Source organism: Nothobranchius furzeri, chromosome 10 (assembly GCF_043380555.1).
Source record: "Nothobranchius furzeri strain GRZ-AD chromosome 10, NfurGRZ-RIMD1, whole genome shotgun sequence".
In the NCBI taxonomy this organism is placed as follows: Eukaryota; Metazoa; Chordata; class Actinopteri; order Cyprinodontiformes; family Nothobranchiidae; genus Nothobranchius; species Nothobranchius furzeri.
In genome coordinates, this window is record NC_091750.1 from 38,459,687 (window position 1) to 38,474,907 (window position 15,221).

General features: G+C 43.5%; 1 protein-coding gene across 1 annotated transcript in view; it reads left to right on the plus strand.

The window, feature by feature from the left end:
• The first annotated feature begins 3,787 nt into the window (after positions 1–3,787).
• Positions 3,788–15,221, plus strand: part of ppil2 (peptidylprolyl isomerase (cyclophilin)-like 2) — a 28,043-nt gene continuing 16,609 nt past the window's right edge. The window contains exons 1-13 of the mRNA XM_015960273.3: positions 3,788–3,935; positions 4,064–4,113; positions 4,567–4,612; positions 4,766–4,828; positions 6,049–6,100; positions 6,364–6,415; positions 7,295–7,386; positions 7,609–7,698; positions 9,403–9,478; positions 9,561–9,721; positions 10,547–10,622; positions 12,005–12,111; positions 14,329–14,418. Of these exons, the coding sequence (XP_015815759.3) occupies positions 3,904–3,935; positions 4,064–4,113; positions 4,567–4,612; positions 4,766–4,828; positions 6,049–6,100; positions 6,364–6,415; positions 7,295–7,386; positions 7,609–7,698; positions 9,403–9,478; positions 9,561–9,721; positions 10,547–10,622; positions 12,005–12,111; positions 14,329–14,418 (987 nt within the window). The 5' untranslated portion in view covers positions 3,788–3,903. The remainder of the gene's footprint in view (positions 3,936–4,063; positions 4,114–4,566; positions 4,613–4,765; positions 4,829–6,048; positions 6,101–6,363; positions 6,416–7,294; positions 7,387–7,608; positions 7,699–9,402; positions 9,479–9,560; positions 9,722–10,546; positions 10,623–12,004; positions 12,112–14,328; positions 14,419–15,221) is intronic.

Below are 15,221 nucleotides of genomic sequence, written 5' to 3' on the forward strand. Positions count from 1 at the left end.
ACTTTGTATGCTAGTGCTAGCGATTTGAATTTGATGCGTGCAGCTAGCGGTAGCCAGTGGAGCTCAATGACCAGAGGGGTGACATGCTCTTTTTGGCTGATTGAAGACCAGACGCGCTGCTGCATTCTGGACTGTTTGAAAAGGTCTCACATTCCAGGCTGGAAGACCAGTTAGAAGGGCGTTGCAGTAATCGAGGAGGGAGATGACAGTAGATTGCACCAGGAGCTGGGTGGCATGTTGTGTTAGGTATGGTCTGATCTTTTGTATGTTATACAGCACAAAGCAATATGAACGAGCGACGGCGTCATCAATCACAACACCCAAGCTTCGAACTGCCTTTGAAGGAGCCAGAGACGGAATCATTTTGGATTGAGAGTTTGTGCCGTATGGATGGTTTCGCTGGGATGACAAGTAGTTCAGTTTTAGAGAGGTTGAGTTGAGATGGTGGGATTTCATCCATGTTGATATGTCAGAGACAGTCCGAGATTCATGCAGAGACTGTGAGGTCACCCTGCGGGAAGGACAGATAGAGCTGGGTGTCGTCGGCGTAGCAGTGGTAGGAGAAGCCATGTGATCGAAGGATCTCACCCAGTGAGGTGGTGTACATGGCAAAGAGAAGAGTTCCCAGTACAGAGCCCTGGGGGACTCCTGTGGCAAGATGGTGAACAGCAGAAGATTGCTCATTTATCAAACTTTTAAATCTAAGTGTGCAAAAAACAAACATGGCAAAGCAGAATTTGACAGAATGCTTTAGGGGAAATACATTTTCCATGACTAAACTTGTGCATTCACATGGAAAATACGGATTACTGATAAAGCCTGTTCAAGCCTGAACTTTACTTCTGGAAAAACAAACATAAAACTTTCCTTCAGGGTCAGAGTACTTTCTGGTGTTTCAATTTTTGTGTCAGAAGCAAAAATGGAAAAAAACAAAGGAATTTTCTGATTTTTATATTTCATTAATGAATACAATCAGGGGAAGTTGGGTATTTTTTTATTTTATGGTAAAAAAAATTTAAATTACTCTTGCTTTTGATGATTTGTGTTTTAAATAATAAAAACGTAATCGCTCAGAAAAAAATAATAAACAGCTTTCTGTTGCCTTCAGCCGAAGTACTTCTGCGCAGCTTTTGATGACGTAACCACAAATCCTGACTAGTGGGTGGCATCAGACCTTTCCTACAACCCCGCCATCATTACTTAATCAGGAAAAGAGAAAATGCATGTTCTACTTTTTTCTATATCAAATTAAACAAAATGAAAAACAGCATTGACTACAAACTCAGCTCTCATTCAACATTTTTCTATTTAATCTGCAGCAGTTCTATGCAGTAACGATCATCAGAAACTTTCAGATTAAAACTCAAAAATCCGCGATTGTGATTTCTATTGTCTGTACAAAACGTTTGGTTGTTCCAGCGTCACACTGACCCAGTCTCAAACTTAATCTCTGTCATAATTTGTTGGTTATAAAACAAAATGACTGAAATTGACAGTTTATTACAGCAAATCAATCATTTAGTTACTAAATACTAAAATGTAGCAAACAGCACAAATAAAACTTCTCTATACAAATATTTTTATGAGCTAAGGACTTATGTGTAAATGAAATTACATTTTTATTTTAATATACCGTAAATCCTCTAATATTGGCCTGTATTCAATTAACGGCCGGGTCTCATATTTTGGCCGGTGTCGGAGTCGGCGGAGGTGAATAATGGCCGGTATTTTATTGTGGCCGGGCGGAATGTGGTAACAAGCAAGTACGGGGGGCGGTTGTGTCATCCGTCTCACTTGATTTGACAGTGACAGACCGCGATTTGGCAGGTGCGGGGATGAAGAGCAGGCGAAAATTTGATATCAAGTTCAAAGAGAACGTGCTGATTATGCTGCAGAACACTGGAGAGCATTAGAGGTTGTATGAACTAGTCAACTTCACTATAGTGACTTTTTATGCCTGTCATCGACTAGTCGCTGTCACGTGATAATGACCGGCAAGATGCAGTCCACGGAAAAGACAGCAGCCTGCTGTCAGCAGGTGACAAGCTCCTGCGCGTCGGGAGGCAACGCGCTGTGCCAGAGCGTCGGTACCGACACCCGCCGTAAAACGGACATTTAACCAAATTGTGACCTTTACCCTCTTGCAATTTAACCTTCCCCTCACCCCCATCCTAACTTTAACCAGCCTGCGCATGCAAAGCTCTGATTGTTGACGCGTTCCAGACATCTGCGTCCTGAGCACGGCCACAGTAACATTATCAAATCAGGTGTCGCCACCTCAAAAACTAATTTAACACACGATCATTCATGTTGGCTCATTTCCTTTAATGTTTTCTGTCTTTTTTTTGCGCCTGATGCGTTTCGCTGCTGTGGAGCGGGGCGCATCACCTTGTCCTCCGGTGACGCACCGATCACTGATGTGGCCGGCAAGCAGCGAGCGCTCCGCTGTTTTTGCGGTCGGTAGATCTTTTAGAACTGCAGTTCAAAGGTAACTCATAAGGTGAATATATATGAACCCAGGTAGCAGTTTTTCTTTAGGATTGAGAGGAGATGCAGGAAGATAATAAACAGGCAGGACAGAAAAATAGTCAAATAAAAACAAGTTAGTTTTTGTACCTGGTGGTTGCAACAAACAGACACCATTGAAGGTAATCAGAAGTGAGGAACAGAAAATGAAATAATTATTTTAATGTTTAGAGCAGCAGGAACTCCGAGAGGCTGCAGGCGCATCAGTGAGTTTGCGGCCGCTGCGCAGGGGGAGGGGGGAGATGGCTGAAGCAGAAACTACCATTGTTAAAAGAAATGTGTTTAACTTTGAAAATTTGGTCGCAATTTTAATTGTCAAAAACTCCAGCGAACCATTAGTTCATTTTGCTCAAATAGAAATAGAGGCCTGCCTCTAATTCTGGCCCTCCTTCCAATAAAAGCCTGGAGCTTGATGAGCTTGAGTCAAATACAGGCCCGGGCCTGTATTAGAGGATTTACGGTGTTTTTATTTAACAAGAGGGTAGTTTTGACTTGCTTGAGATACAATTAAAATGACTTAACATCAAATCAATGGGCCCAGGATGATAAATGACCCACACTTGTATCGCTCCTTTCAGAGTCCGAGGACTCCAAAGTGCTTTGCACTACAGTGCATCATTCATCCTTTCACACACATTCACACACTGATGGTGATGAGCTACGATGTAGCCACAGTGAGGCTTCCGACCACCACCAGCAGGCAAGAAGGGTTAAGTGTCTTGCCCAAGGACACAACAGCAGAATTCTCTGTCGGGAGGGAACCTGCAACCTTCAAATTACCAGACAATCCGCTCTAACTCCTGAGCTACTTCTGCCCGTCACAATCAAATGATCTTCCTCAAAATGTGCAGTCGGTATTGGATTTTTTTTGTTTGTTTTTTTGCTTCGTAAATTTTCTAGACCCATGTTTGTTTGTTTGTAACTAATCCATAGCCTAGCTCAGTCCAAATAAAACGATGCTTCATATTAAACAAGTGAACGAACATTTGCAGCTGTTAATGTCAACACAAACTCATTAAATTATGTTTCTGTCAAAAAATTTCAAACTTGACATTTCAAACCAGGGAACGCTGTTATCATATGTGGTGATCTCCGGTATTTGAATAAAACCAAAGAGATCTTGTATTTATTTTGTCTAAATTTCTCAGTAGAATCCTGATTATTATTTTTCAAGACTTGAAAAGCAGGTTCATCATGATCCAGGAGCGACTAGGATTGTGGTTCCGACAGGGGGCGACAGAGAGCTACTTTTACCAGGGCAAAACCGCAAAGCGAAAATAGAAGAAGACAGACGAGGCTAACTGTTGCCAGTGTTTTATCGCTGTAGTTGGATATTTTTATTGCGTTTTTCCGTTTGGATCCACCCACAAAGCAAAGATGGGCAAGCGACAGCACCAGAAAGACAAAATGTATGTGTTAAAGTTTCCAGCTTCATTGATACGTAGCTAATGTTAGCTTGTTTGAGCTAGCTTGCATTAGCATTAGTTTATCTCGTTTCTTATTTGGTTTTTACCTGTAATTTAAACCATTCTCACAGGTATATCACATGTACAGAATATACCAACTTCTACGGAGGGAAGCGAGCTGGTGAGTGACGTGCATTTACACAGGCTGTGTTTTTGTGCTTTTGTTTTCAGTTTAGATCTTTTGTAGTGAATTCCCGTGGGAAGATAGATGCCGAACAACCTCAGTCTGGAGAAACACAGAAGCATTCTGAGCAGACTTACGTAATCACAGTTGGGCCAGACATCATTGCTGTAACCCTGATGTGAAAAATGTCATGCAGCAGCTTTTAAACACCATCTTAATCTCCGAGACTACTCAGTTGGGTGCACATGATTATTCTCACCACTAATTTCTGCTATAAATAACCAGAGATGCACCAGTTCTGGTCTTGAGGGCCGATACTGATTGCTGAGAGATGAAGATCATGGAAAATGTATTTGTCCAGATCAGATCTGATGTGTTTTTTAAGAGTTCCTTTAAAGTTTTTGAGCAGTGTCTTTGTAACTGAATGCAATGTTATGTTTTCTGCTCCAGAAATCCCTCGGGCAAACTTTAAACGGCTTCCATTTGACCATTGCAGGTAAGGAGGCTTGTTGGATGTTGGAGGGCTGCACAGTTTCTCAAGGGAATGAGAATAAGTGACAGTATAGACTTGCCATTTGGGAGTAACTAGGGTGAAATGAGTTTGTTTAGCTAACTGAGTTGAAATCCCTTTCTCTCTCGTTTTGTGAAGTTTGTCCCTTCAGCCGTTTGAATATCCCGTATGCACTGAGGATGGAGTTGTGTTCGAACTGCTGTAAGTGAGTCCTACTGATTTTAAAAGGTTTTTATCAGGGATGCTCTGATCCGATCATGTGATCAGAAATCGGGTCTGATCACGTGATTTTCTGGAAACCGGGAGGGAAAAATCTGATTTAACCAAAAAAATAACAAACATTACTTTTTAAATTTATCCTAAGAACGATATTTTCAAACTGAAAAACAATGACAATTTTAAATTCAACAAGTTCCTCTACATCAGCATTTTTTGTTTCACACACAACGTCAGTCCCACAATTTAAGGTAGTCCGGGAGTTCACGTACCATAACATGTAGCAGTTAGCTCACAGAGCATAGTTGTCATCTCAAGAGAGAAAATGACTAACCTGGGTGTATTTTTAAATGAACAGCAAAGGGAGTGTAATAAACACGTGTAATGTGTGCAAACCGGGCATTTAACCAGGTGGAAAAGGTGGAGCTGCGTTCAACACTACACATCTGACGTCTCACCTTTAAAAACTGGACAGAGCAAAATACCAAGATGGCAGCATATTTACCACACTGAGCATCTGTGGTTGCAAACGTCGGGTTCCTTGAGTCGCGATGATCTGCTTTCTCTTCCTAACTTTACAGACGCAGCAACTCTACGGGTGTTTTGTAGAAAAGAGTGACCCTGTTGCTGACAGTCATGCGGCGTGTCGTCCCTGTTGCAGAAAACAGCCACACAACGAGTAAAGGGTTTAAAATATGAGCGACAAGACTACTTTTACATTTATTTTTAATATCAACACGTTTCTTATTACTGTATTTCCTAAACAAGTGATGTTTTATGGCAAAACAACTAAAGAAATGACAAATGCAGAAAGAAAGAAAAGCATTAATGATTTAAATAAAAAAGGCATCTCTATTGTGTTCTCCTTTTATCTTAATGCGTTTGTAAAGTATGGGATCAGGACTCGGTATCGGCAGATTCTTTACACCGATGACTCCGAATCAGATCGGTAGTAAAAACACGTGATCGGAACATCCCTACTTTTTCTACATGACATGTTGACAGTATAAACAAATGTTTACGGACACGTAAAACAGTGCAGGAAACTTTGCTGATTGCAATTTCTCATGAATTATTCCGAAGCCGACATGCTCTATTCACTTGTGGTACAACAGATTTTCTCAGATGGTGACTGTAGCAAACAAACATGTTTTATGGAGGAAACGTTTATCCTGATTTAAAAAAGTCTTTGTGTTGTACTTTAGGAGCATTGTTCCTTGGATTAAGAAGTATGGAACCAATCCGATCTCTGGAGAAGTAAGAAAATATTTTATTTGTGGTAAAAATATCATAAAAAAGTACAGATAAAATATTTGCTTCAAATCTTTGACTCCGTGGTTTTATGAACTCTTCCAACTTGTCACAAAGGAGATGGATCTGAGTTTCACCTGAATTCATTATTTTATTAATAAAACAGCATAAGTAGGCATTTTTAAGGTTGCTGGGTCAGACAGGCTCAATGTCAAATCGAAGATTCAGGTGATATTTTTAACTAATTTGGATTTTTTTCTGTTTTACAGAAACTGGAAGCAAAATCCCTCATTAAACTTAAAATTGCAAAGAACAACGATGGTAAATCTGTTTACATGTTAGCATAGCTCTGCATTGTATTTGTATCGCACCTTCTTAGGCTTCTACAGCCCCCCAAGGCGCTTCACAACACAATCAGTCACACACCCATTCACACGCTGGTGGGGATGAGCTACGATGTAGCCACAGCCGCCCTGGGGCGCTCTGACAGAGGAGAGAATGCCGAGCGCGGGCGCCACCGGTCCCTCCGACCACCACCAGCTGGCAAGGCAGGTTAAGTGCCTTGCCCATGGACACAACAGCAGAATTCTCTGGCAGGAGATGTGATCGAACCCACAACCTTCTGATTACTGGACAACCTGCTGTACCTCCTTAGCCACTGTATTAAAAATACGAGTGAAGGACCTCAACAACAAAAGCAAAAGTTGTTTTTTGCAGCCTCGAGATTCTCGTTAACCAGAGAAACTTAAAAACGGGACGATTGCTGCCGAAGCTCGTCAGATTTGAATTCAATTAAAAATGAAAAGACCTGTTAGTTATTAGTGTGACCTTTGCTCCCTGCGTTTGACCCATCCCCTGGGGGAGCGGTGAGCTGCAGACAGCTGCACCCGGGAGCCATTTGGTGGTTTGACCCCCCCAGTCCAACCCATTAACGCGGGGTATCAAGCAGGCAGGCAGGCGTTGGGTTCCTTTTGGTTTTTTTAGTCTTTGGTATGACCCCACCAGGATTTGAACCCCAATCTCCCGGTCTCAGGGCGGACACGCTACCACTAGGCCACTGAGAAGGTATTCGTGTTGTTCTTCAGACCGGTGAACAAAAGTTTTAGATACTTTATGATTTCCAGAGAAGACGAACATTTATCTGACCGAACTGAGACTGATTATCCCTGCTTTCTCTTTTATTTCTGTATCGTGTTCCAGGAAAGTATCACTGTCCTGTTCTCTACAACGTCTTCACAAATAATTCCCACATTGTTGCCAACAAGGTGACTGGAAATGTGTTTTCCTATGAGGTCAGTAAACTTTAACGATAGTCAAACACAAACAGTTCTCCCTTAAACATGTACAGATGTTACGTCCTATTCAAACCCTAAAGGTTAGCGTTTTTACAGAAATGTTGAACATTTTCAAATATTTTTAAATAACTTGAAGAAACTGGTAGGAATCCATAAACCTTCCATATAAACAAATAATAAATTAGAGATGATGTGATGTTCCTGGTTTGGTTTCCTCAGGCCGTCGAGCAACTAAACATCAAAACCAAGAGTTTCAAAGATCTGCTGACAGATGAACCCTTCACAAGAAAGGACATCATCACACTCCAGGTTAGTCGTTTCTTTTGCAGCGCCTCGATCTCGCTGCCACTGAAGTTGGTTTTGTTTTCCCCGGGAAGAACGCAGGGATTTCCCTCGAGCTTTATGGCATTTACACACTAGCATCGGCTCCACTCCGCCTGGACCGGGTTGGGAGTGTTCTCATTTGGATTTTCTCACCGGACGTCTTTTTAGCCCTCTTCCTGAGGCGGTCTGCCTGGAGCCAAACTGGTCCAACACGCTACCTGCTGACTGGCTGGCTCAAAGTCACGCGTACTTTTAGGGGGAGCCTCCGATTGGCAGATAGAATCAGCTTGCAGGGGCTTCCCGTCGGCACAATTCATTGACTACGTTTACATGCAGCCTATATCCGGGTTATGATCGGGTTAAGGTCGGTATTCGGGTTTCTGAGTTGATCAGAATAACCCGTTTACAAGCATAAATAAAAAGAGTTACCTCTAACTTACATAACCCGATTTTAATGCGGACGTTGGGGTAGCGTCAGGACGTATGGACTACGTCCAGACGCAATATGCCTCATTTCCGGTTCTTCTCGTTCCGGTATCCGTGAAAACAACAACATGTTTCCCAGTTCGGAAGAGATAGCGACCGCATTTGTTTGCGCTTTAGTTTCTTTGTCACTCCAAAAGTGTGGTGCTGTGCCGTGACTCGCCATTTTGCTCCCAACTTGTTGTTTACTTCCGGAGTTCTCGCGCATACAAGACGTCTCGCTACTCAAAAGACCAAGATTCCTTGCGAACAGAGCATGCGCAGAACACACGCTTTGATGGGGATATCCCGATATGCGTTTACACGACCAAACACTCGGGTTAGAAAAGGGTTACCCCAGGTGTAGTAATCGGGTTTTTAAAAACCCGGTTATGAGCATATCCGGGTTTCTGGCGGTGTTTACATGGACCTGCGGAACCGGGTTATTGTGAATATTCGGGTTTTAAAAGGGTTACTGGCTGCATGTAAACGCACTCAGTATCATTCTGGATGCTGTGGTGTTAACGAGCCTCTGACTGAAGCCATTTTACTTTGTCTCTCACTGCTGTGAGGAACACACACACACACACACACAGCAAAGCAAAGCAGGATGCTGAGTCTCCAAAAGCAAGACTGCTCGGGCTGCTTTTGCTTAATAATGAAGACCCCGTGGAGTGGACCTCTGTGCTCTTTTGTCCCGCCCACGTGCTCGGAGATCCGATCATGACATCACAGGCCACAGACCGCCCATGTGCTGCTCAGTTACATCGCTAAGGCAGTGGGGGACGAATGTGGCCAGGCTGGGGTGGGCGGAGCAGAGTGGAGCTGATGCTAGCGTGTAAGTGGCATTAGAGGACCTTGTGTGACCAAGTATGGTTAATCGAGTGCGTTTCTGTATGTAAACGACATTCAGGCTAACATCCTGAATTTGGAAATATGACAGTTTCTAGTAAGGTTTGATAAATGAGGCGCTGGAGCGGCGGGATCCAGACCCGAGACTCCTGGATGGGGAGGAGCGGGGCAGTGATGACACAACTAAGCTCTACCCAGGCTTTTGCTGAAGCTTAGCAGAGTTTTCCAGAGCTGAAGGAAAGAAGCAGCTGAGACAGGAAAATAACTGCTTTACGTTGCTTTTCATCAGGAAATAATAAAACACGGTCAAAAGCTCCAAAGACTGGAGTTCGCACGATGCAGGCCCTTAAAAACATCTGCTTTCTGTTTTTAAAGGACCCCACAAACCTGGATAAATTCAACGTGTCAAACTTCTTCCATGTGAAGAACAACCTGAAAATGTCAGATGCAGGTAATTTTTACTTTGAGATCGGAGTCAAATTTCTGGTTTGTTGTGAGTAAAATACTTCTTTCCTTTATCTGCTGCCGTTTAGACGAGGAGAAGGCGAGGCAGGATCCAGCGTATCACCTGAAGACTACCAACCTGGAAACCAGGGAGACCTTGGCTGAGCTTTACAAAGACTACAAGGGGGATCAGCTCTTGGCTTCCACCATGAAGGAGCCAGAAGCCAAGAAGACCGACAAAATAAATGCTGTAGGTCAAATCTTAAAGCAGAACAACTCTGCTTCAAAAGCTCAAAGTCGGACACAAGAGGGCGCCAAACTGTGAGTTATGGTGGAGGGAAAAGGAAAAGAGTAATGGGAGATTCTGTTCATTTAAAGAAAAAACAAGAATGAAAAGTGAACAGTTGTGTTCTCAGATATGATGACTCAGATTAAAGTCACAGCTGCTGGTTTGGTTCTGGTTAGGGTTGTTGTTGCGTCGTGGTAAATGATTAACTACTAACTACTAAACCAGACTACAGCTACCAACATGTTAGCCAGACTGTCTCCTTTTCCTTCAGTATTCAAATAAACATTCAGAGTGGAACGTATTCAATGTGCCGTCCTGTTGGACTTGATCCACCCCGGTACCAAAGGCAAATGTGTGCTACATAACTCATCTGATGACTGGGAGACGAGTGGCCTGTGACCCGTTTTATGGATTAGTAAAGTCAGTTTCCACAAAAGACCATCCACTGCTTTTCCCGACTGCACCTTTTCTTTTCTAAGCCCATTTCTGATTCACTCTCCGTGCAGCTAGCAGGGTTTCTGTGCAGGTTACAATAGGAGAATAGAAAAGTAAACGGCGTTCCTCCCACTACTAAACCCAAACCAAAAACAGGGTTTCAGTCAGTAGAAGTAGGAAACATTGTTGTGCAGAGGTCATAAAAGAGGTCAAAGAGCTGACGGTGGGTGTTTTAGAGGTCACATCATATCTCATGTGTGGATGAGCTTTAACCTTTCGTACTCGCCATTTATTAGTATTGAAGAGGGCAAAAAGCCGACCTGAAAGCCATGTTTGTGTTTGCCCCCCCAGGCCCACTACTCAACAGGAAGAGTTTCTGCCTCCTTCACATCTACGGCTATGACTCCTGCAACGACACACGAAGCAGGCGAGTCTACATCTCACACAGATAGATCCTCTGCAGCAAAAACAAGCCTTCATCTCTCCTTAATCTGGTTGCGTTAATCTCTGTGCTGAGAGGCCTGGTTAGTCGTGTGTGAGCTTTCTTCGTGCTCGCAGAGCCGGTAATGTTGTCACCCTGTCAGAGAGCGGACCGCTGCAGCGAGAGGGAGTCGCTGTTATGCAACACTAGTAGGTTCAGACTTCAGAGGAGGACAGCGTTTGAATCTGGTGGCCTACTTCAGTGTTCTTAATGCGGCTGGGGCGTGTTTGGTAATCCAAGAACAGATAAGAGGTCTAAAAAGTATTTGAAATAAAAAGTTTAGCATAAATGTTCTGGAATAACAGACGTGTGGCTCCAGTCCTGGTTCTCCAGGGTCACGATCGGCACGTTCGGTGTCCCCTGCATGGTGGCACAGTTGGCAGAACTGTTGCCTAGCAGCAACGTGGTTGCGGGTTTGAATCCCAGTTACAGCCTTCCTCCGGTTTCCTCCCACAGAACGAAAACATGCATGTCGGGTTAGAATGAAAGCGTCGGCACAATAAAAAGAAACAAACATGTCTTCTAACCGGTTTGATGACCTGCTGAACGGGTATCTGGTGTGCCGGAGCAGGGAAACATCTAAAACATGCAGGATAGCTACTCAAGGACCAGGCTCCATTTGTTCTATTCAACTAAACATTTTTTATTTGGCTCAACTTCCTTTTTATGGGACGCTCGAGTTCAAAAACCCAAACTAGCTTCATTAAGTTATTTCTAGTTAATCAAAGAGCAGGAAGGTTGTTACGAAATGACCTTTTGAACCCAGAACCCTCTTTTCTCCGTCTGATTCATGTCTGCTCGTTAAAAAGCCAAATAACAGATCGGCTCTGATGGAAGCCGCGCGGAGCCAGGCGGCAGCACGGGCCGGCCCTCTGAAAGGACACAAAGGACCACGTGCTCGGTCCACCGGTGGAGGACGGACAGACGAGTGCTCGGGTCAGAGGTCATGAGCAGAAACTACCTGATTAAATGTTGCTACGGAGATGAGGAGAAGCCTGGTGGAGGTTTGGAGAGCATCCTGTGGTTAAATGACGTGAAGATCGATGTAGAAGACATTTTGGGTCAGAGCAGTGACGAAGATGGGAGGATAATGGTCTGGGGACGTTTCTGGATCACGCGGAGAAGTTCCCTAAAGCTTAGTTTAAGGGCTGATTTGTTTGAAATACTGTAGTTCAGATTCCTAAATAACTATTTCCCAAACTAACACTGAATTATCTTTATACTCCAACATTTCCAGGCTTATACAGCATTTATTTCATTATTTACATTTTCTGTCCGTTATGAAACCATATTTAATTATTCCGTGTTTATTTCTGTTCTCTGTACAGATGCCATTGCCGACGACACGGTTCGTTATCAGTATGTGAAGAAGAAAGGTTACGTCCGTCTGCACACCAACGTGGGAGACCTGAACCTGGAGCTGCACTGTGACAAGGTAAAAACAACAATCAGGCCAAGAAGAGCCGCTGATGGGGATGAAAACCGCAGTTATTTATCGTCGGAACAACGTTGGTCTGAACATTTAACCTGTTGTCTCTTAGGTCTTTTGGGTAAAACTACAAGTCCCATGATGCAGCAGTCCTGTCAGGAGAGATTTTCCATTAAAATAACCCACTTTTTTCTCCATCAGTTTCCAAACTAAAATAAATGAATCTGATACTTTCCTGTGGTTATGAACTCACCGAGCACAAACCGAGTCATCAGAAACTGAAACGGATCTAGATTCTGGATCGGCCGTCGCAGCTGCATTAAAACCCAGGGTATCCGCGGGTCCTTAAAAAGTCTTAAATTAGCTTTTCCAAATTTAGAGGCCTTAAAAATCCTTACAGTTTCCAAAGGTCTTAAATTATCAAAGACCCAATAAACAAGATTCTTTTATTTCTATAAAATGTTTGTGAATTTTTAGTTAGTGTTCAGCATCTTTTGTGTACGATGTTGGCGTAAGCGGAACCGTACACACTCAGTTGGTTGTGAAAGGGGGATATTTTTAGAAGGGCACATTAGCTGGTTGAGCTAGTGGGAGCTTGCGCCATGGGGAAGTGCAAGTTTAATGTTAACTGGATGGCTAATCCCACGTTAGCACCGGTTCCAGGCAATAGCTGAAATTATAGCTTAGATTTAATTTTAAAAATAGCTTAAATTTGGTCAAAGTGGCCTTAAAAAAGGTCTTAAAAAGTCTTAAATTTGACGCCCTTAAACCTGCAGATACCCTGAAACCAGAACCGTGCATCTCTATCGGAACCTTAAATGACTACCTGCTCAGTGGCCAGGTGGTAGTGTCCACCCTGAGACTGGGCTCAAACCCACGGTTGGGTCATACCAAAGACTTGGGACCCAATTGGTTAAACCACCAAATTGTTCCCGAGCGCAGCCACAGCTGCAGCTCACCACCCCCTCAGAGGACGGGTCACATGTGGAGAACAAATTTCACACCAAAGAGTGTGACAGCTGGTGGGACTTAACCGACTAAAGCTGATTTTATCGCATTTGATTTGATGAAACGAGGAAGTTAAATCTTAAGACTTGTCCATGGCTGACTTCTCCGCTTCCCGACGATCTAAAGTACATTTTCAGGTTTCCAAACGAGTTTGCATGTTCGACGTTCTTCAGCTGTGCACAGAAATACAAAATGAGCCTTCGTGATTCTGCTGCAGCAGCAGGGTCACAGATACAGAACTGTCGTCCAACTCCTGGGTTCAGAATCAGAGGAGAGAAATATTCATCAGCAGTTCCACCTCCAGATGTTCCAGAAATCTGTTGCATCTCACATCGCATCAGTAAATGTTTTTCTGTTCCAGAGTTGAGTTTTACTGCTAAAATGGAAGGAATGTTGCTGTTGTGGGTTTTAGAGGCTCTTTGTGCTGTTTGTTGGTACCGTTTGGCACAGAGTTGAACTTTAGCAGCGGGTTTGTGATGCAGGCGGAAACGAGCTCAGAAAGTTGTCCCCCAGCAAAAGAGCCAGAGAGTAAAATAGGTTTTACGAAGCAGCTGTTGTTCTTGGAAACCATCATCATGTTGCCAAGGAGGGGAAAAGTTAGCGACTCACTCCAGTAGACCCCATCACGGCCTAAGCCCCGCCCTGTTCCAGATCCGGCTCCGGTGAGATGTTTTACAGCAGGGCCCAGATACCGCTCTGTGTTTGACGGCAGCAGAACAGAGCAGCTTTTCAGATACCTACACGTCTGCTTCAGGCGACACATGAACTTACTTCCTCCCAAACTTCTGTAAAGATCATTTCTGACAAACTGAGCTTCATCTCCATTTCCGTTGAACTAAACAAAACTGCAGTCATTAGGTTTTACATTTCAATCTGACTTGCAGTTTTAATCTAAGAACTTCTAATAACTTAAGTAAAATATCCATAAATGTGTTATTAAATCATACCCAATCAGTTTTCATGTTTCTTTGGCTGCTAGTGTTTTTTACTTCACAGCTGATTCCTTACAGACGCGTGTGATTTCTCCTGCTTCTCCTTCCTCACAGATTAAACCGAATTATAAGATTGTGGAACTGTGTTTATTCTGAGCAGCAGAGATGATTTTTAGTCAATCAGAAACCGGGTCCGTCCCGCTAGCTGCGTTAAACTTATGAACTCCAGGTGGGTTTTTATTTGATTTTTCTCTGTATAACAAATGGATTTACTTTACTTCAGGTTCCCAAAGCTGGAGAGAATTTCATCCGTCTGTGTAAAAAAGGCTACTACGATGGGACAATCTTCCACAGGTCCATCAGAAACTTCATGGTAAGAATAAAACCGAAGCTGGACGTTGTTGGTTACGAGTTGGACGAGAAGGATCTTTTACAAACACTCATTTCTGCTACGAGTGATGAAAGGACAAAGCAAACTGGCTCTGACGCTATTTTTAAAGCAGAGCGAATTAGTGTGATGTCACGGGGTCATGCGCTCCGCTCGCGGTGGTTCAGCCGCAGATGCGGATGAACATGGAGACCGGAGCTAAACCTCAGAAACGCGTAAAAACTAAATGGATCCTTTCGGATTTAAGAGGGTAGTAAGCAGCCAGGTGGTGCTGACCAGAGAAAGGTCAAAGGTCATTCCTAAACAAACATCTTTGCAAGTTCACACCAAGTCAAACTTTCATAGAAATGACAAAAATCCCAAGAGCTCCACAGGTGTCTGTTAGCAGGTCAAAGGTCAAGGCTTGTTTGGAAAGGATCACGACAGTACAGCCTAGGGTTGCATCTGAAAGAACCACAGGATTACTGCAGGTGTTTACCCACAGTGCACTGCAGCACAAGCAGCTGATCCAAGCCAGTCAGCATGGTGGTGGAGAGATGAGGGTTTGGGCTGCTTCTGCAGACTTCAATTCAATTCAAAAATACTTTATTAATCCCAGAGGGAAATTGATTGTTGTAGTAGCTCAGAATAATAATAATAATCACGTCATCAAAGAGTTGTTGTATATCACAATGGCTGTTGGCAGGAAGGATCTCCAGTAGCGGTCAGTGTTGCAGCCAAACTGAAGAAGCCTCTGACTGAAGACACTCTTCCGTTGTCGGACAGTCTTGTGAAGAGAATGCTCAGGG